The sequence below is a fragment of the Sceloporus occidentalis genome, unplaced genomic scaffold (genome assembly GCF_023333645.1).
Source record: "Sceloporus occidentalis isolate IW3139 unplaced genomic scaffold, rSceOcc1.0.p SCAF_171, whole genome shotgun sequence".
Classification (NCBI taxonomy): Eukaryota; Metazoa; Chordata; class Lepidosauria; order Squamata; family Phrynosomatidae; genus Sceloporus; species Sceloporus occidentalis.
Window position 1 is genome coordinate 930,621 of NW_028317151.1, and position 17,826 is coordinate 948,446.

Sequence of the window (17,826 nt, forward strand, 5' to 3'; positions counted from 1 at the left end):
ATTAGCTTTGTAGTGTAAATCCACTTTTTTATATTTGTTTCATAAAACATATAGCATACATAAGAATAATTTCTTATCCAGTCCTACTTTGCACTCTAGAGAAGAGGAAAATTACAGTTGGGCCAAGACAATGAAAATATTCTCATCAAGGGTTTAAGATAAAAGTCAGCAACTTAGCACATTAACTTACCTCCTGACCTGGAGGTGACAATGGGTTTTTAAACTCCGACAGCGAAAGAGGAAGTGAAAATTTTGCAAGAACCAATGGGAGATCTTGTGCAGGGAATTGAGTAGAAAATTTTTCTGCCAATGATGAATAACTGAAAAATAATAGAGTTAATACATTAAAAAGATTTAACAGTATACAAAGACCCCAAAAACAGTTCCATTAACTAGACTGGAAACTTTGTAATTTTATGCACTTCATTGAACAGTATGCATATGTACATGAGCACCCATGACAATGCATGCCTATCTATTAACTATTAAGGCTAGTGTATCCCTGTTATATTTTACTTAATAAAATTGCATTTTCTTTACAAAAATATAATGAGAGATACACTATACTCTCAAATGTTCATAGGGATGAATGAACAAAACCCATAAGTGGCTTCCATGTGTATTTAAAGCAACAATGATCATTTTATATTGCTTTCTAATAAAAATTACACTTGTAAGTAGCCTAAATGTGTATTAAAATGCATTTTAATGCGTTCACTGCTTTTAGCATAGTTAATCTGATTTAACCCCTTAAGGACCAGGCTCATTTTTCGTTTTGTACCCTGTGGGACCGCAGCTGTTTTGACACTTTTGTGGTGCTTGTGTTCAGCTGTAATTTTCTCCTCACCCATTTAGTGAACCCACATAAGTTATATATTGTTTTTTTCAGGACAAGATGGGCTTTCTTCGGATACCATTATTTTGATCGTATCATCTTATTTACTATAAAAAAAATAAAAAAAACATGGTGAAAAATTGAAAAAAAACACATTTTATGACTTTTATTTGAAAAATCTTTTACTCACCTAAAAAAGCAAGTAAAAAAACTAGCTAAATAGATTCTACTACTTGTCCTGAGTTTAGAGATACCCAATGTTTTTATGTTTTTTTGCTGTTTTTTGTAAGTTATAGGGCAATAAGTACAAGCAGCGTTTTATGATTTCCAAATCTTTTTTAACAAATCTGGTCATTCTGCCTCCATCTCCTCTTTGGAATATCTTTGAAGCGGGTTAACTCAATTTAACCCATTTAAACCATATATTTTTGAAAACTAGACACCCCAGGGTATTCCAAATGCTGTTATTTTAACCCTTTCCATGCACCAATTATAGAACTACACTTTGTCAAACTTTGTAATAGTATTTTTTTTTTATTTTTTTTTCACACAAATTGTACTTTAGTTATAGATATACAGGTTCTGGTATATGTCACTGTCAAACAACCCCCCAATATGTGTTCAGGAACATCTCCTGAGTACAGCGATACCCCACATGCATGGGTTTGTCAGATTGTTTGGCTGGTAAAAGGCTACTTTTGGGGCATGCGTAATCCAGGTGGTCATTTGGTCATTCTGCCTCCATCTCCTCTTTGGAATATCTTTGAAGCCGGTTAACTCAATTTAACCCATTCAAACCATATATTTTTGAAAACTAGACACCCCAGGGTATTCCAAATGCTGTTATTTTAACCCTTTCCATGCACCAATTATAGAACTACACTTTGTCAAACTTTGTAATAGTATTTTTTTTTTATTTTTTTTCCACACAAATTGTACTTTAGTTATAGATATACAGGTTCTGGTATATGCCACTGTCAAACAACCCCCCAATATGTGTTCAGGAACATCTCCTGAGTGCAGTGATACCCGACATGCATGGGTTTGTCGGGTTGTTTCAGATTTAAAATGCCACATTTGGGAAGAGCGCTTTTTTTCTCCATTTTGGTCAGTCTGTACCTATGCCCTATCTTTGAGCTAGGCCACTCCAATTTACCCCATCAGCCATTTTTTTTATATATTAGACACCCCTTGGGTATTTGAAGTGCTTTTATTTTAACTCTTTGTTGAGATTTTTGAGAAATTTTAGCACTTGCTCAAAATAATAAACTTTATTTTTTTATTTTATCTTTTTAATACTTTTTTATATTTTTTTTACACATTTTGCAATGTACTGGATGGTTCATCTAGTGACATCACTGCATAATTATTTTTAAATGTTAGCACATTTTTTTTATTTTTTTTCCATTTTTATTTTTTTTTATTTTTTTTTTAATATTTTACTAATCACATAGTGATTAGAAAGCTGGGCTCCATTGACTTGCATGGTTGAATGCAGTACCTGTATTCAACCTGCAAGTGGAGCCAGAGTTCTCTAGAGGGTCTGGAGACCGTCTAGCTAACTCTATCATCTTTATTGTTTATTTTCCCGGACCGCCGCCATCTTGCTTGATGGCGAAGATCACCGGCAGCGGCGGCTGTGACCGCTCTCCGGAGCGGTCACAGCCCACCCAGAGGTAAGTGTTTGGTGTCGCTGGATGCCTCCTGATTGAGGCATTCCAGCGACACCATTTAAGTTTAGGAGGCGATCGTCGATCGCCTCCTAAACGCTTTTAAAACGGGCGTCCGCCGCCATACAATGTATGGCGGCTGTTGACGCCCCGGGGAGGGGCCAGACATGGCCCCCGATGCCGATCTCGGCGTTACTGAATGCCTCGACATCGAGGCATTACAGTAACGCCGTTTAAGCGAAGAAAGTGATCGTTGATCACTTTCTAAGCTTATTTTATTTTATGACGGTTCAGGACCGTCAAAGGTCATTTAGCGACCTTCATGTCATGACGGTCCTGAACCGGCAAAGGTCGCGAAGGGGTTAAATTAGCCATGGCTTGTGTTTTTATTTTGCAATAAAGTGAAGTTGTTGAGGATATAATTGTTTTTTTTTTAAAATGTACAATTTCACCTCGAGAGGTAAAATTGGGCTAACTAGCATCTGCATTAGTTCTAAAATTCGCCTTTTCTTTTTCCAAACCTTCAGAGATTTTCTGAGCCTGGCCTCTTCTCGCATATGGATAAAATAAAACATGCAAATCCTACAAAAAGGGCTTTAAAGAAGACAGTGGTCTTAGTATAAATATAGTGGGCTTATTTTTTACACAAATTAACTGTAAATTCTGTACTGTGAAATTAACACTTGGGACAATGACAGAATGGAACGGAGATACTTATACTGTGATATAACCAATACATACAGGTTAACCTATATGAGATTAACAAATCATACTTACAGGCCAACATTGGCATTTGGAGACAGCATATAGACATTGTTCTCACACAATGGAAATATTATAATTGCTTTGCCCCAATACACCAAGTGTGCAGCAAGCTGGAAAACCTGTATAAAAAGACAGAATATACTTTGTAGAATGTACATTTTTTTGAGTTATGATATACAACACTACATAAACACCAAAAGTCCACAAGGCACTGTGTGCCAGAGTGTGATTAGTGGTTCCCAACCCAGTCCTTAAGGCACACCAGGAATAAATAGTTTATGAATCCTTCCACTGGAACAGAACTTGATAATTGCTAAATCCTACAGCATGTATGTGTATATTATTTATAAATATATACAAACACGTACAGTGCATTCAGAGTCCACTACCACAATCTGTTTTCAATGTCTAAAAAAATTTAAATACATGTTTGACAAATTATACATTATTTCTCAAAAAAAGGTTAAATATTTGTTAGTACATAACTAAAAAAGACTTGGTATAACCACCATTTGCAAACGCTCCATCAAATTCTATGTTCAATGGGGTTGAGGTCCAGTGATTGCTATGGGAAAGCCATGCAAAAGTAAGACTTGTTTCACTTTCTTGGACTTCAGGTTTAAAATTGTTGTCCTGTTGGAAAGTAAATTCTCTTCCATACAACTTTAAGCCAGAAGGGATGGCATGCATCTGCCAGCAGGCAGACAAACATGTAAGGCAGCCGCAAAGTTCAAAACTAAGCGGCTGCGAGTGGGATTGAAAACGGCCATAGTGCCAGTAGCGTACCTAGCGGGGGGCGGTCCGCCCTGGGTGCCGCTCATCGCTCATTTGCTCTGAAAAAAACCTTGTCTTATAATCGAGCAAATACGGTAATTGGTTTTTTTTTAAATGTACAATTTCACCTCGAGAGGTAAAATTGGGCTAACTAGCATCTGCATTAGTTCTAAAATTCGCCTTTTCTTTTTCCAAACCTTCAGAGATTTTCTGAGCCTGGCCTCTTCTATCACATATGAATAAAATAAAACATGCAAATCCTACAAAAAGGGCTAGACTTGCCCCCCAGGCCTTAGGCTGCCAGACCTCCCCTGCAAATAGAAGTGGCACACTATTCTGCAAAGTGTAGCTGATCTTACGCATAGCTGAATATTATCTGCTCCATATGATACAGTGTTAACTCTCATGCAGCCATCTCATCACATATGCTGTGGTACTGCAAGCTAAAATGCAAAATTTTGATCATTTTTCCTGTCTTTGACTGTGAAATTTCTGTATTGGCTGGTCCATGCTAAATATTTAGACTTGTTTTTGATGAAGAAGTGGTTTGGAGAATGAAGTCCGTACTTAATGTTGACTGCTTTGGCTTAATGGAGTAATACACTCCTGTTTCAGCTGGTCTTGAATTGCGGATGCAGATGCTTGTTTATTCCATAGCGATGCTAGCTGGAAATAATTTTCCTGATGGTATAGTCCTTTTAGGTTTGCTTGGTCTTGCTTTTGATGAAAAACGATTTTAATTTAGAAAATGTCTTCAGTGTAATTTAGAGTTGGGAAAAAAAAATAAAAAAAAAAATAAAAAGACCGGCCCAGGGAAGGTGGTCTTTCCGCTGGCCTCCTCCCCTATAGGATCGTTACTGATTTTTAGGCAGCAATGTGATTCACCACGGGGCCCTGTTGAGCTGGTTAGGGAGATCTCTGATTTCCCCAACCAGTCCTGGAGGCTGCAGCTGCTGATTGGGCGGCTGTGCACCCCTCACAGCTGTGCCCGAGGCGAGTGCCTCACCCTTCCTACGGCCCTGCTCCATGGAGTCTAACGGGGGCAGCCGGTGGGCATCTGCGCGATGCGTGTAGACAGCCTCTGCTGTTTCTCGCCACTTCCGCTGGGGCTTCTATGCCGACTCTCAGTCAAAGAAGCCCCGGCTGAAGTGCCGGCAGCAGCGGAAGTTATCTGCGCATATCGCACAGGCGTTCACCGGCTGCCAGTGCCAGCCAGTGAACGTCTGCGCGATATGCTCAGACAACCTCCGCGGCCAGGGCTTGGCCGCAGCAGGGCTAAATGATAAAGGAAAAAAAACACCTGCCCGGCGCCCGGAATGGCATGTCCCGGGCAATATGAATTGCCCATCCCTGAGCTAAACCCTGCTAATAGGCCGCACCCCCACTTTAAAGACTTAAAGAAAAAAATGCGGCCTACAATCAAGCCAATCCGTTATATAGTTACAATGCTATATATTGACTAGCAGAGATAAAACAGAGAAGTACAAATCAACAACAACAAAAAAGAACTAAAACTAAACCAGTGAGTAGTGTGGCGTTAAAAGTGCATTATGATCAGGGGCATAACTAGAAACCACCGGGCCCTGATGGGAAAAATTGCCACGGGCCCCCAACTTCCAACAGCTGGTCTGTGCCACCATTGCCCCCACTGGTCTGTGCCTTCTTTGCCCCTTGCCCTGCTTCCAACATACAACATATGTAAAACACACACAATTTACACTCCATCTCACCCCACTTACACAATTATACATTCATGCTCATACACGCAATTACACATCCATGCTTACACACTGTCAGATATTTTAGGATGAAAAGTATAAGCGAACCAAAATTGTATGGGGCGCAGGTACATATAGAGGGAAAAAGAAACAACACAATATAGTGTAGATGGTATGTCCAATGTAGTGATCAAGTGATATGTTGCACTCACAAATAAAGAAGGTGATTCCAATCCATCAGCATGGACTATGTAAAATCTTTAATATTCTTCATATGAAAATCTAGAAAAACTAAAAATGGTGCAGTATCTCAAGGTAAAATACAGGTGTACCAATAAGAATGCACTCACAATTTTTCATGCACAAAAGTTCATATGCAGGCGTTTGGTATAAAAGTCCACCAAAAGGTAGGATGTGGTGAAGTCCAATTGAGTCTTTCAACGCGTTTCGCCCCTTGGGCTTCTTCAGGAGATCAATTGGTGAAAATATCAGCAATAATCAGCAATCCGTGAGTGGTTCAGTTTCCTCTGTCTGTTCTTTTATAGCCGTTTCCGTATGTGTCGTCGCGTGTTGACCTTTTCCCTTGATGTCATCGCGTATCGTCTGTATTCTCTGATTGTTCTCTTGTTTGTTAATAAAGTTGTAGGTGAAAAACGAAGGCTGTCTAGCTTGTATACGGGAGGATCTTCAAAATGCGCCTCTCGGTGATCAAAGAGAGAGACGGTTAATATACTAAAGAAACGAAAAAGAGACGAAGAAAAGAGACCAAAAGGGGAACCAGAGAAAGGACAGGAATATCCACCATATGTTCTACAGTTGTGTGTGTGTGTATCTACAAGAGAACATAGATCGTACCGGATATTTAACTAGAAAGTGTAACCTACAAGTGTGTTATACATAGCTGCAGAGGATGTAAAGTCCGTTGGATATATATCCATTGAATAATTAAGAGAGTCTATTACTTTATATGAGATCAAAATGTATACATAATTGATTGGATTTTAAGTGTGCATGTTGATAATCGATGTGTCTATATATAAAGTGATGTGTTGAAATTGTGTTAAATGAATAATTATATATTAATAAATATGTTGAATAAAGTGATCATGTGATGATGAAATAATGAATTAATTTATATTAATATAAATCAATTGATTTAATTGTATGTGATGTGTTTAAATATTAAATTGTGTGTTGATAATAATGATGGATTATAAATGAATAAATTAATACATTAATTAAATGGATTCAATTGTATGTGATGTGTTTGTGTGTTAATGATAATAATGGTTGATAAATATCCTAAAGTGCTGTGTGAGTGAAAAATTATATATTAACATGCTACATATAGATATTAAATTATACATGCTACATATATATTAAATTGTGCAATGGTATGTTGCCTATATATACGCAGATTAGTAAATCAATGACTACATATCTACACTATATTGTGTTGTTTCTTTTTCCCTCTATATGTACATGCGCCCCATACAATTTCGCTTATACTTTTACACTTTGAGGAAGAGTGTCGTTTGGGCAGCTGCGGTCCATTTTTGGGAAGTATTATTTATCATATTAATTTACTTATTATTCAGCACATCTCACCATAGTAGCACGTGTTTTTGGTTTATTCACGGTGTTATTTAGGATGAAAAGTAACTGTAGTACATTTTAGCATATTACACTCACACAAACACAAAATGGACTCAGACATATCTTGCTTGCTATATATAATTAAAAGGATTTTTTCTCTACATATATGGAGAACAAATAAGTTCCTTAAACTGAAGCATCTCTCAGCGGTGAATAATGAAAATAAAATTGTGTAAATATGCTATGAAATTTCTAATTATAATGAGTAATAGCCATAATTTTGATTGGAGGATTCCAATCAATATGGGGAGATTATAGTAATAAGCATAGTCTTTAGAAGTTTATGTTTAAGAAAAGTCAGGGGAGAAGACGGAAAATAGAGAGAGATTTTGGACCATATTTTTACTCTCATAATTACTTTATCTAATAATTTTCAGATTTACTATCTTCTCCTGGCTAACTCAAATTTTATGGTGTTTGCCTCATTTGAAGTTCTTTTTCCCTCCATTTAATTTTTCCACTGAACCTGGATTTATATCTACATGAACCAGTTGGACCACAGCAACAAGTGGTGGTAAATATAATGGGGTTCTTATTATTCTGACTAGAGGTGAATTTTGCCTGCTTATTTTATCCCTGTTTTGTGGAAATAATATATTTCATTATTGTATATTACGGCTTGTGAGACTGCAACTTTTAACCTGTAATAATGACAATGATGTAAAAGGTTTTTTTTTTTTACTTGTAATCAAGTATTTTTTTCTGAAGTTTGATATTATTTGCATCACTAATACTCTAGAGACATTATTAATATAGTGAGATACAGGTGCCATCACTATTATTTTTTCTTTTATTTGTGGTTGCTGAGTGGATTGGAAATGAACTGGTTTGATATTAACTCATGCTGTTAATATAAGATTGTATCCACCTGGCGCTATATAAGTAAAAGATAATAATAGGGCTGCAACAACTAATCGATAAAATCGATGATAATCGATAATGAAATTCGTTGGCAACGAATTTCATTATCGATTAGTTGAATCGATTTTTATCGATTATAAAATGAGGGTTTTTTCAGAGCACATGCTCTGAAAAATACCCCTCGTGTTATAATCCGTTAATGTGACTCACAGGAGTCACAGCAGCAGTTGCTACTTACAGTTCCTCCCTGCAGTCAGGGCCGATTGGCTCCGCCCATTTCTTTAGCATCGCCATGGCTGTGACACTCATCTGTGAGTATAAAATTATTATTTGGGCTGCTGAAAGTTAGGGGAGGTGGGGGTTAATTTAGGGGCAGTTATAGTTAATGGGGTGTTTAGGGTTAACTTAGGGGCAGTTATAGTTAATGGGGTGTTTAGGGTTAACTTAGGGGCAGGTATAGTTAATGGGGTGTTTATGGTTAACTTAGGGGCAGGTATAGTTGATGGGGTGTTTAGGGTTAACTTAGGGGCAGTTATAGTTGATGGGGTGTTTAGGGTTAACTTAGGGGCAGGTATAGTTAATGGGGTGTTTAGGGTTAACTTAGGGGCAGTTATAGTTAATGAGGTGTTTAGGGTTAACTTAGGGGCAGTTATAGTTAATGGGGTGTTTAGGGTTAACTTAGGGGCAGTTATAGTTAATGGGGTGTTTAGGGTTAACTTAGGGGCAGTTATAGTTAATGGGGTGTTTAGGGTTAACTTAGGGGCAGTTATAGTTAATGGGGTGTTTAGGGTTAATTTAGGGGCAGTTATAGTTAATGGGGTGTTTAGGGTTAATTTAGGGGCAGGTATAGTTAATGGGGTGTTTAGGGTTAACTTAGGGGCAGTTATAGTTAATGAGGTGTTTAGGGTTAACTTAGGGGCAGTTATAGTTAATGGTGTGTTTAGGGTTAACTTAGGGGCAGTTATAGTTAATGGGGTGTTTAGGGTTAACTTAGGGGCAGTTATAGTTAATGGGGTGTTTAGGGTTAACTTAGGGGCAGTTATAGTTAATGGGGTGTTTAGGGTTAATTTAGGGGCAGTTATAGTTAATGGGGTGTTTAGGGTTAATTTAGGGGCAGTTATAGTTAATGGGGTGTTTAGGGTTAATTTAGGGGCAGTGGTGATTGATGGGGTGTTTAGGGTTAATTTAGGGGCAGTTGTGGTTGATGGGGTGTTTAGGGTTAATTTAGGGGCAGTTATAGTTAATGGGTTAATTTAGGGGCAGTTGTGGTTAATGGGGTCTTCTCTTCAGGATTAATTTAATGCTGAGGACTGAGGGTTAATTTAATTAATTTAATAAAGTTAACTTAAGGTGCAGTTAGAGGTAAAGGGGGGCAAACTGAGGGGAACCTAAATCCTGGGGGCAGTGAAGATTAATCCTGTATTTATTTATAAAAGTATTGTGTCTGTGAACGAGTCTGCAAATCCTATGAGGGCACTATGGCATATCAGGGGGGTATACGGCATACCTGAGGAGGACGGAGTGACATATCTGGGGGTATAAGGCATATAGGGTATATAAGGCATATGTGTGGAGGGCAGTGTGGCATGTTGGGGAGGGCAGTGTGGCAAGCCATGCATAACTGGGGGGCAGGTTGGGGAAATAAAAACAAGAAAAAATTTTTATTCTGCCGTTTGTTTTTAACATCCTATGTTACTTTATTAAATAATTTAAAATAAATGAAAAATTTAATTTTTTTATCCGATTAATCGAAAAAATAATCGGCCAACTAATCGATTATGAAAATAATCGTTAGTTGCAGCCCTAGATAATAATAATAATAAATTGGAGATGTTTATGTAATGTGCTGTTTCACCTGTTGGAGCCATAAGCCAGTGATTTAAACCTGATAACCAATCGATAATACGCTGTATTCTATGTCATGATTTATTTTGACATGTTCTGAAAATATTTTTTCTGTTTTATCTTTTGCAGTGCACAGATCATAGATATTTTGTAGATTGTGTTTTTATAATAAATGATTTTTGAATATCCCTAACACAAATCCATAATAACACACACACATCCATAATCACACACCCACACACACACCCACATCCAAGATCACACATGCTAATGCGACCACTGCGACCCCAGTATTTATCAGCGATTATAATACTAATCATGATAGCTATAAGTATTATGCACCCAAATTATCAAAAAAGGGAGAATGGTCGAATATATACGCTCACTGGCCACTTTATTAGGTACACCTGTTCAAATAGCTAATCAGCCAATCACATGGCAGCAACACAATGCATTTAGGCACATAGACGTGGTCGATACAACTTTCTAAAGTTCAAACCGAGCATCAAAATGGGGAAGAGAGGGGATTTAAGTGACTTTGAACGTGGCATGGTTGTTGGTGCCAGACAGGCTGGTCGGAGTATTTAAAAAATTGCTGATCTACTGGGATTTTCACGCACAACCATCTCTAGGGTTTATAGACAATGATCCAAAAAAAGAGAAAACATCCAGTGAGCGGCAGTTGTGTGGACGAAAACGCATTGTTGATGTCAGAGGAGAATAGGCAGACTGGTTTGAGATGACAGAAAGGTAACAGTAACTCAAATAACCACTCGTTACAACCAAGGTATGCAGAATGCCATCTCTAAACGCACAACACGTCGAACCTTGAAGCAGATGGGCTACAGCAGCAGCAGACCACACGGGAGGCCACTCCTGTCAGCTAAGAACAGGAAACTGAGGCAAAAATTTGCACAGGCAAAAATTAGACAATGGAAGACTGGGAGAATGTTGCTTGGTCTGATGAGTCTCGACTCCAGCTGTGACAGATGGCAGGGCCAGAATTTGGTGTAAACAACATGAAAGCATAGATCTAGCCTGCCTTGTATCAATGGTTCAGGTTGGTGGTGGTGTTGTAATGATGTGGGGGACATTTTCTTGGCACACTTTGGGCCCCTTGGTACCAACTGAATGTTTCCAGCACCTTGTAGAAAGTATGCCATGAAGAATGAAGGCAGTTCTGAAGGCAAAAGTGGGTCCAACCCAGTACTAGCAAGGTGTACATAATAAAGTGGCTAGTGAGTGTATATGGGCAAACAGACAAATCAGTGCAACCTGGCACAGAGTGACCAACAAAAAAGCTTGAATATGTAATGTAATCTCGACCCTGAGTATAGTGTATGAATAAAATGCGTAGAAACATATCTAAAGCAGATGGTAAAACACCACCCAACACGTCGAGTATTGAAGAGATGTTGTTTGTTAGCTAGACAAAGGGTATATGAATAATACCAAATATTCAGATATAGATATGTGGAGTATAAGGAATTAATCAAAAATCTAACCACATATTATATGTGGTCCTCGATTTATGTGTATGTGTGTAGATAAATGACCTCTGATTTTAAGAGATTATATACTCCCGTACATCTAACGTTATATCGTATCCAAATCAAACTCTTCGCAGTAGAAAAAGGTCCAGTGAGTGCAGTTTCAACGATCCACATAAAAAAAGCATATATCCAAACTTGATAACAAAAAAGGTCCCAAAGATAAATCTTGTCAGATATTTTATCACAGAAAACATGTATTCTATATAGGTTTTCTACATGAGCACAAAATGGAGTCAGAGCCATTTTATTTTACTTAATGATATAGTGATTATTTCTTTTTGTCCTTGTTCCCTCTATAATTGAGAACAAAGGAGTATTCATGTATATAGATGTTTCAGTATATATATATGATACAATTAATGTTATCTTCCATGAGAAAGTTAAGGAGTAGACACTGCATATCCTTAGGAATGTAAATTGGAATGGGGAATACATGGGAAGACTACCAAGACCTGAGTTACTATCTAGGAAGTAACATTTGGCGATTAGGGTGACCAAGGATAAATTCCAAACACATATGTAATGGTTTTAAGTTAATTCTTAGACCAGAGCGTCTCTCACAGGTAAATTAAGAAATTACAACGGTGTAAATATGAGTAGAAATCCTAATTATAATGGGTAAAACCCACCGTTATGATTGGAGAATTCCAATTAAAAGGTGGAGGTTATGATAATAAGCCCTGTCTTTAAAAGCTTATGTCTTTAATAAAAAGAAAAAGATCGCACCCTGAAAGAGACAGACCCTGACGGACTTATTCACCAAATTTACCCCAGAGAATTGGAATTTTAAGATTCTGGCACCATATTTTACTCTTAGAGTTACTTTGAGTTCTAACCTATATAACTTTTAGAAAGTTATATTTCTTTCCTACTTAATTTCTTGCCACTGAAATTGGATTAACTTCTACAAGGACCAGTTGGACAACAGCAACAAGTGGTGGTAATTATAATTGTTTTATTATTCTGAATAGAGAGGAATTTTGTCTTCTTCGTATAGAATTCCCTGTTTCTGGGAAATAGTATATTGCATTATTGTATATGACGGCTTGTGAGACTGCAGCTTATAACCCGTGATAATAACAATAAAGAAAAGGTATATTTATCTATAGATGAAGTTTGACATTATTTGCATCTATTAGGAACTTCACTAATACTCTTAGACATTACTAAATTATTTTAATTTGTCATATTAGTTGAACTAATATAAGAGAGAGAGTGATATCTTTATTACTGCCCTGATTATTATCAATTTTTGGTTGCTGAGTGGATTGGAAATTGTGTGTTAGACTCATAAAATACCAATTCATATTGATAACTAACGATAATATACTGTATTTGATTTGATTCATTTTTGATATGTTTTAAGAATTTTGTGTTTTATATTATGCACTGTGTGACTCATATATATATTTTATAAATTGTATTCACAATAAATAATATTTTTGATTGACTATCGTGGCGATATCTATCTAATTTGAATTATGATTTTCGGCGATCTGAAAGAATTTAGGATCGGAGATAAAATATAGGGTATCTCCTTAAATTCATATTGTGGATGTGGTACTACAATATTTGGTAGCGTCGTTATTTTGCGTGTGTGATAAAATATTGGTTTTGCCTATTTTGTCTCATTAATATCCCTAACAATCTGTAAGGTAATGAAAGATAAGGCTTTGTATCCTGTAGACTTCCAAGCAACATGTGAAGTTTCCTAGGTGATACCATGATGAATTCTTAAAGTTCATAATCAAATAATAATAAAATAAGCAAAGAACGCCAAACTCAGCAGAGTCATCAAATTCTTCCATATAGATAATATATATTCAAACAGGGTGATATGAAAATTACCAGAGGACCTTGTGTCACATCTGGTATGACCATGTATCCCGTGGGTTCAGTAGGCCTCCAAATGACACATGAAGTGGTCCGAGTAATAATATAATGAGAATGTGTAACTTGTTGCTAATGACAGCAAAATACATTGAATACATTCATCTCCACCGAATCGTACAATACTTACATATATTAAGCAAATATTTAAACAAAGTAATACAAAAGGATGTTGAAGTATAACCTTTGTCATCCCAAAGACAAGGCCATAGAGCCTGTGGCACCAGCAGGCCACAAAATGAAACATATAGCAAACAGGGTAACTTGATGAAAACATGTAATTTGTCTCCGACTATCGGCACTATCAACAAAACATAGCAAAAAACATTGGTCGAGTTAGGAGACTATTACTTATCCAGTGTTCTGGATCTCTTGCGCCTTTGGTGCCCATTCCTTAGAAGGGTCTGCCAGACAAGAAGGGGCCTAAAATGTCGGTTCCCAATCCGGTATATCTAAGTTGGATAGCCCTAGACTTTCAAGGAAACGTGGATCAGCAGCAGCTTAGTGAATGGTGTACCTTTCAGAATCTTTCCTGGCAATTAAAATAAACAGGAACCACCAATGACATGGCAACGCTGCCTCTCTCAGAGATGTTGCAACTGGCTTAAGCGCTTTGGGATATTGCAGTGTGAGGGGGGGATAAATCTTACAAAAATGAGTATGGAGTGGCCTTCCCAAGTGACTTTATTATTTGGTCTGGTTTTTTTTTTAAATGGCTTCCTTAAGTGAGAAATCATGGAGCTGGCATACAATGATCACTTAACCCAGGGCTGTACCATGCCAGGCCTCAAGGATTATAAAGAGGCTAAACAAATCTGTGTATCCTTGTCTGAAAGAAAGCGATGTAATTTATATTTAATGGAGATGCCTGTGCTAAAGCTGGGATATCCCAGAAATGTGTTTTACAGTCAGGGTCAACCAGAGCCTAAGGGCTGACTGGAGGCAACTCTGTTACTCATACACCATCATTATGGACTGGCAAAATATGTACGGTACCTGCAATAAGGCTAGGTCAGCATCTTGAGCCAACTGCTGCAGGTTCTTCACTGCAGATGCAGACTTGATGATTCTTACTAATGCAGGAGAACAATCCAGTGGAAGCTCATTCAGTAAGATTTTCTCATCTTTCAGAAGCAGCATTGCATGGTATGGCCTGTTTGGACAAATTTAAAATGTGTAAAACTGAAAATCTGCATGTGATTTTTTTTGTCTTAAATCATATGACCAGATCATACATAGCTGTTTTTCTAACTTAAATGCCTTATTTTTATGCCTTAAATGGAGATATCTTAGGGAAATCATTAAATGAGAACTTGGGAATAACTGCAGACAAACTTGCTGGCCAAGAGCTAGTAAATATATTGTCTTATATAAAAATATAGTTTTGCCTCTGTATGAGTCAATTGTGAGGCTCCACCTTGCAAGTCTGACCAACTGACATTACGGAAGTTGAAAAAAAATGCAGGAAATTTTACTTTACTAAGAAGGTGGTTGAAGTAGAACTGTCTCCCAGCAGAAGTGGAGTTAAAACATGCACGGGATAGGCATAAAGCAGAGCCGTAGCTAGCTCATTTTGCACCCAAGGCAAGAAAGGAAAATTGTGCCCCCCAGCCTTTTTTTAATTTTTTTTTTTTTAACAGACGTTGTTTTATTTACACTGCCCTTACAACTTGCCTTTACTCACACCTGCCAATAAACACACAAACGCATACACTGCCTTTACACATGACTGCCAATAAACACACATATACACATACACTGCCCTTACACACACCTGCCCATTAATACGCATATATACATACACTGCCCTTACACACGACTGCTTTTACACACACACCAGCTTACAAACATACAAATACCTACACTGCCCTTACACACTGCTTTACACACACCTGTCCATAAACACACATACACGCTGCCTTTAAAAACACCTGCCCATTAACACGCATATATGCATACACTGCCCTTACACACACCTTCGCATTAATACGCATATACACACACACTTTGCCCTTACACACGACTGCCTTTACACATATACACACACACACACCAGCTTATAAACATACAAATACCTACACTGACTTTACACACACACACACACACACACACTGCCCATACACAAGCCTGTGTATACACATACACTGCCCTCACACATATATACACACACACCAGCTTACATACACACTGCCCATACACACATATACACAGCCTTTACACCCTTCTCCCCATCTCTTACCTTTCTCATCTTCCATCATCTCCTATCTTCCATCCTGTGGTGGGAGCACGAGGTCTGTCACTCCACTGCTTTACTGCTCCCTCATCACTATACGCTGGCTATATATATATTTTATTTTTGTATGTTTTGATTCGTTTTATTGCCTATTTGTTTTTTATTTCTTCTGATCAGTTTTATCCTCTCTGCTAATTCGTTTACCTACCTTTGCTAGATACCGCTTCCGCCTTCCCTTCCCTCAAACCCATGTGGCGCGTCACTCATCTGACCACTGTTTTTTTGTCCTTCCTCTGCCTCGAGTGCCGGCTCTTTTGCTGGCAGCGTGGGGCAGCCCTCTGTTGGTCCTTTGTTCTAAACTGTCTCGCCGTGCAGTTTAGTTTTTCCCGGCTTTGCGCGGTTGATTTTATTTCAACCGGGCGGTGCTTGTTGCTTGTCTCGCAGAGCTGTGGGGGCTTGTGGGCGCCTGTCACATCTGCATTAGGTTTGTGCGGTACGCCTGCCGCCATTCACCGCGCTGCGCGTCATTTTTTTCCTTTAGGCTGCTGAGGCTGGTCCTGCTTTATTGCGCTTTCCTACCTTGGAGTTTTTGGCATGTCTGGGTTTGGGCCTTTCACCTCGTGAATAGGATTAGGGCTTTGGCTCCTACACTGCCACAGGTTTATTTCACTGGCACTTGTCTTATTTAGTCCTCTTGTGCACATGTTGGTGCCTACTGCTGCGCTTTAACCCCTTAACGACAATCCACGTACATGTTAGGGGTTTCCGTGCAACGAGATAATGACAATGCCCGTTAAAAACCGATCATCAAAGATCGCGGCGGCTCCCGGCTAAAACAGCTTAGGAAGCGATCGGAAACGTTTCCTAAAAATAAACGGTGTTGCAGACATGCCTCGATATCGAGGCATGTCAGTAACACTACCCCCCCTACCCCGATAGCCTTTTGATTGCTCCGAGGAGCAACCACAAATGCCATCCTGTAAATGACGTTGCCGTCATTCACAGGATGGCATCAACAATAGATATGAGTTCACAGAGGGTCTATCCAGACCCTCTTGAAAACTCTCGAGCCCCTCCTGCAGGTTGAATGGAGGTACTGCATCCAACCATGCAAGGTCAATGGAGCCCAGCTCACTAATGAGTGATTAGTATAAAAAAAATAAAAAATTGTTCAAAAATGTTTAAAAAAAAAATAAATAATAATAAAAAAAATATATATATATATATATATATATATATATATATATATAGTAACAGTTTTTAATAAGCAAATCCTAAAATTCTTTATCTTTACAAAAATTCCAGCATGGAAACAGTTAAAATATTGGCATTACAAATGCCCATAGGGTGTCTCGTATTAAAAAATGCATGAGTGGATGGGGTAAATTGAATTGGCCGGGTTCAAAGATGGGGGCAGTAGGATCAGATGTCTAAATGGAATAAAAATACACAACTCACAAAGGCGGCCTTTTACCGCCCAAATAACCCTACAAACCCATGCATGGGGGGTATCACTGCGCTCAGGAGATGTTACTGAATACATATTGGGTTTGTGTTGTTTGACACGGACATATACCAGGAGCGATAAATTTATACCTGAAGTACAACATGTGTGAGAAAAAAAATATATATACTACCATAAAGTTTCACAAAGGCTGGTGGTAAAATTAGTGCATGGAAAGGGTTAAAATACCAGCATTTAAATACCTTAGGGTGTCTAGTTTTTAAAAATATATGATTTGATGGGGTAAATTGCATTGGCTGGCTTCAAAGATACCCGAAATGGCACATGGGGGGGAAGAATTACCACATCGAAAAAAAACCTTTGTGGAAAGCCACGACTGGCTTATTTCGTTCGGTGGAGGCCTTTTAATAGATGGAGCCACCATAATGCCTAGACTTGGTGCTTTAGTGTAAATTATTCGTGGGCGAGATGGTATAGATCCTCCTATCACTTTGTCCTGTTTTAATAAATACCAGTGCTCGCCTGTGTGAGAGGCTACCTTCCATCCAGAGTCATATCTCC

The 17,826-nt window shown here is 38.2% G+C and overlaps 1 protein-coding gene across 2 annotated transcripts in view; it reads right to left on the reverse strand.

Moving 5' to 3' along the window:
- LOC149279321 (GATOR1 complex protein NPRL3-like) overlaps window positions 1-17,826 on the reverse strand; it is a 111,210-nt gene that overhangs the window by 34,668 nt on the left and 58,716 nt on the right. For both annotated transcript variants that reach the window (XM_089501323.1, XM_089501322.1), the window contains 3 exons: window positions 14,564-14,720; window positions 3,283-3,389; window positions 191-320 (listed from right to left, as the gene is read on the reverse strand). In XM_089501323.1, the coding sequence (XP_089357449.1) occupies window positions 191-320; window positions 3,283-3,389; window positions 14,564-14,720 (394 nt within the window). The remainder of the gene's footprint in view (window positions 1-190; window positions 321-3,282; window positions 3,390-14,563; window positions 14,721-17,826) is intronic.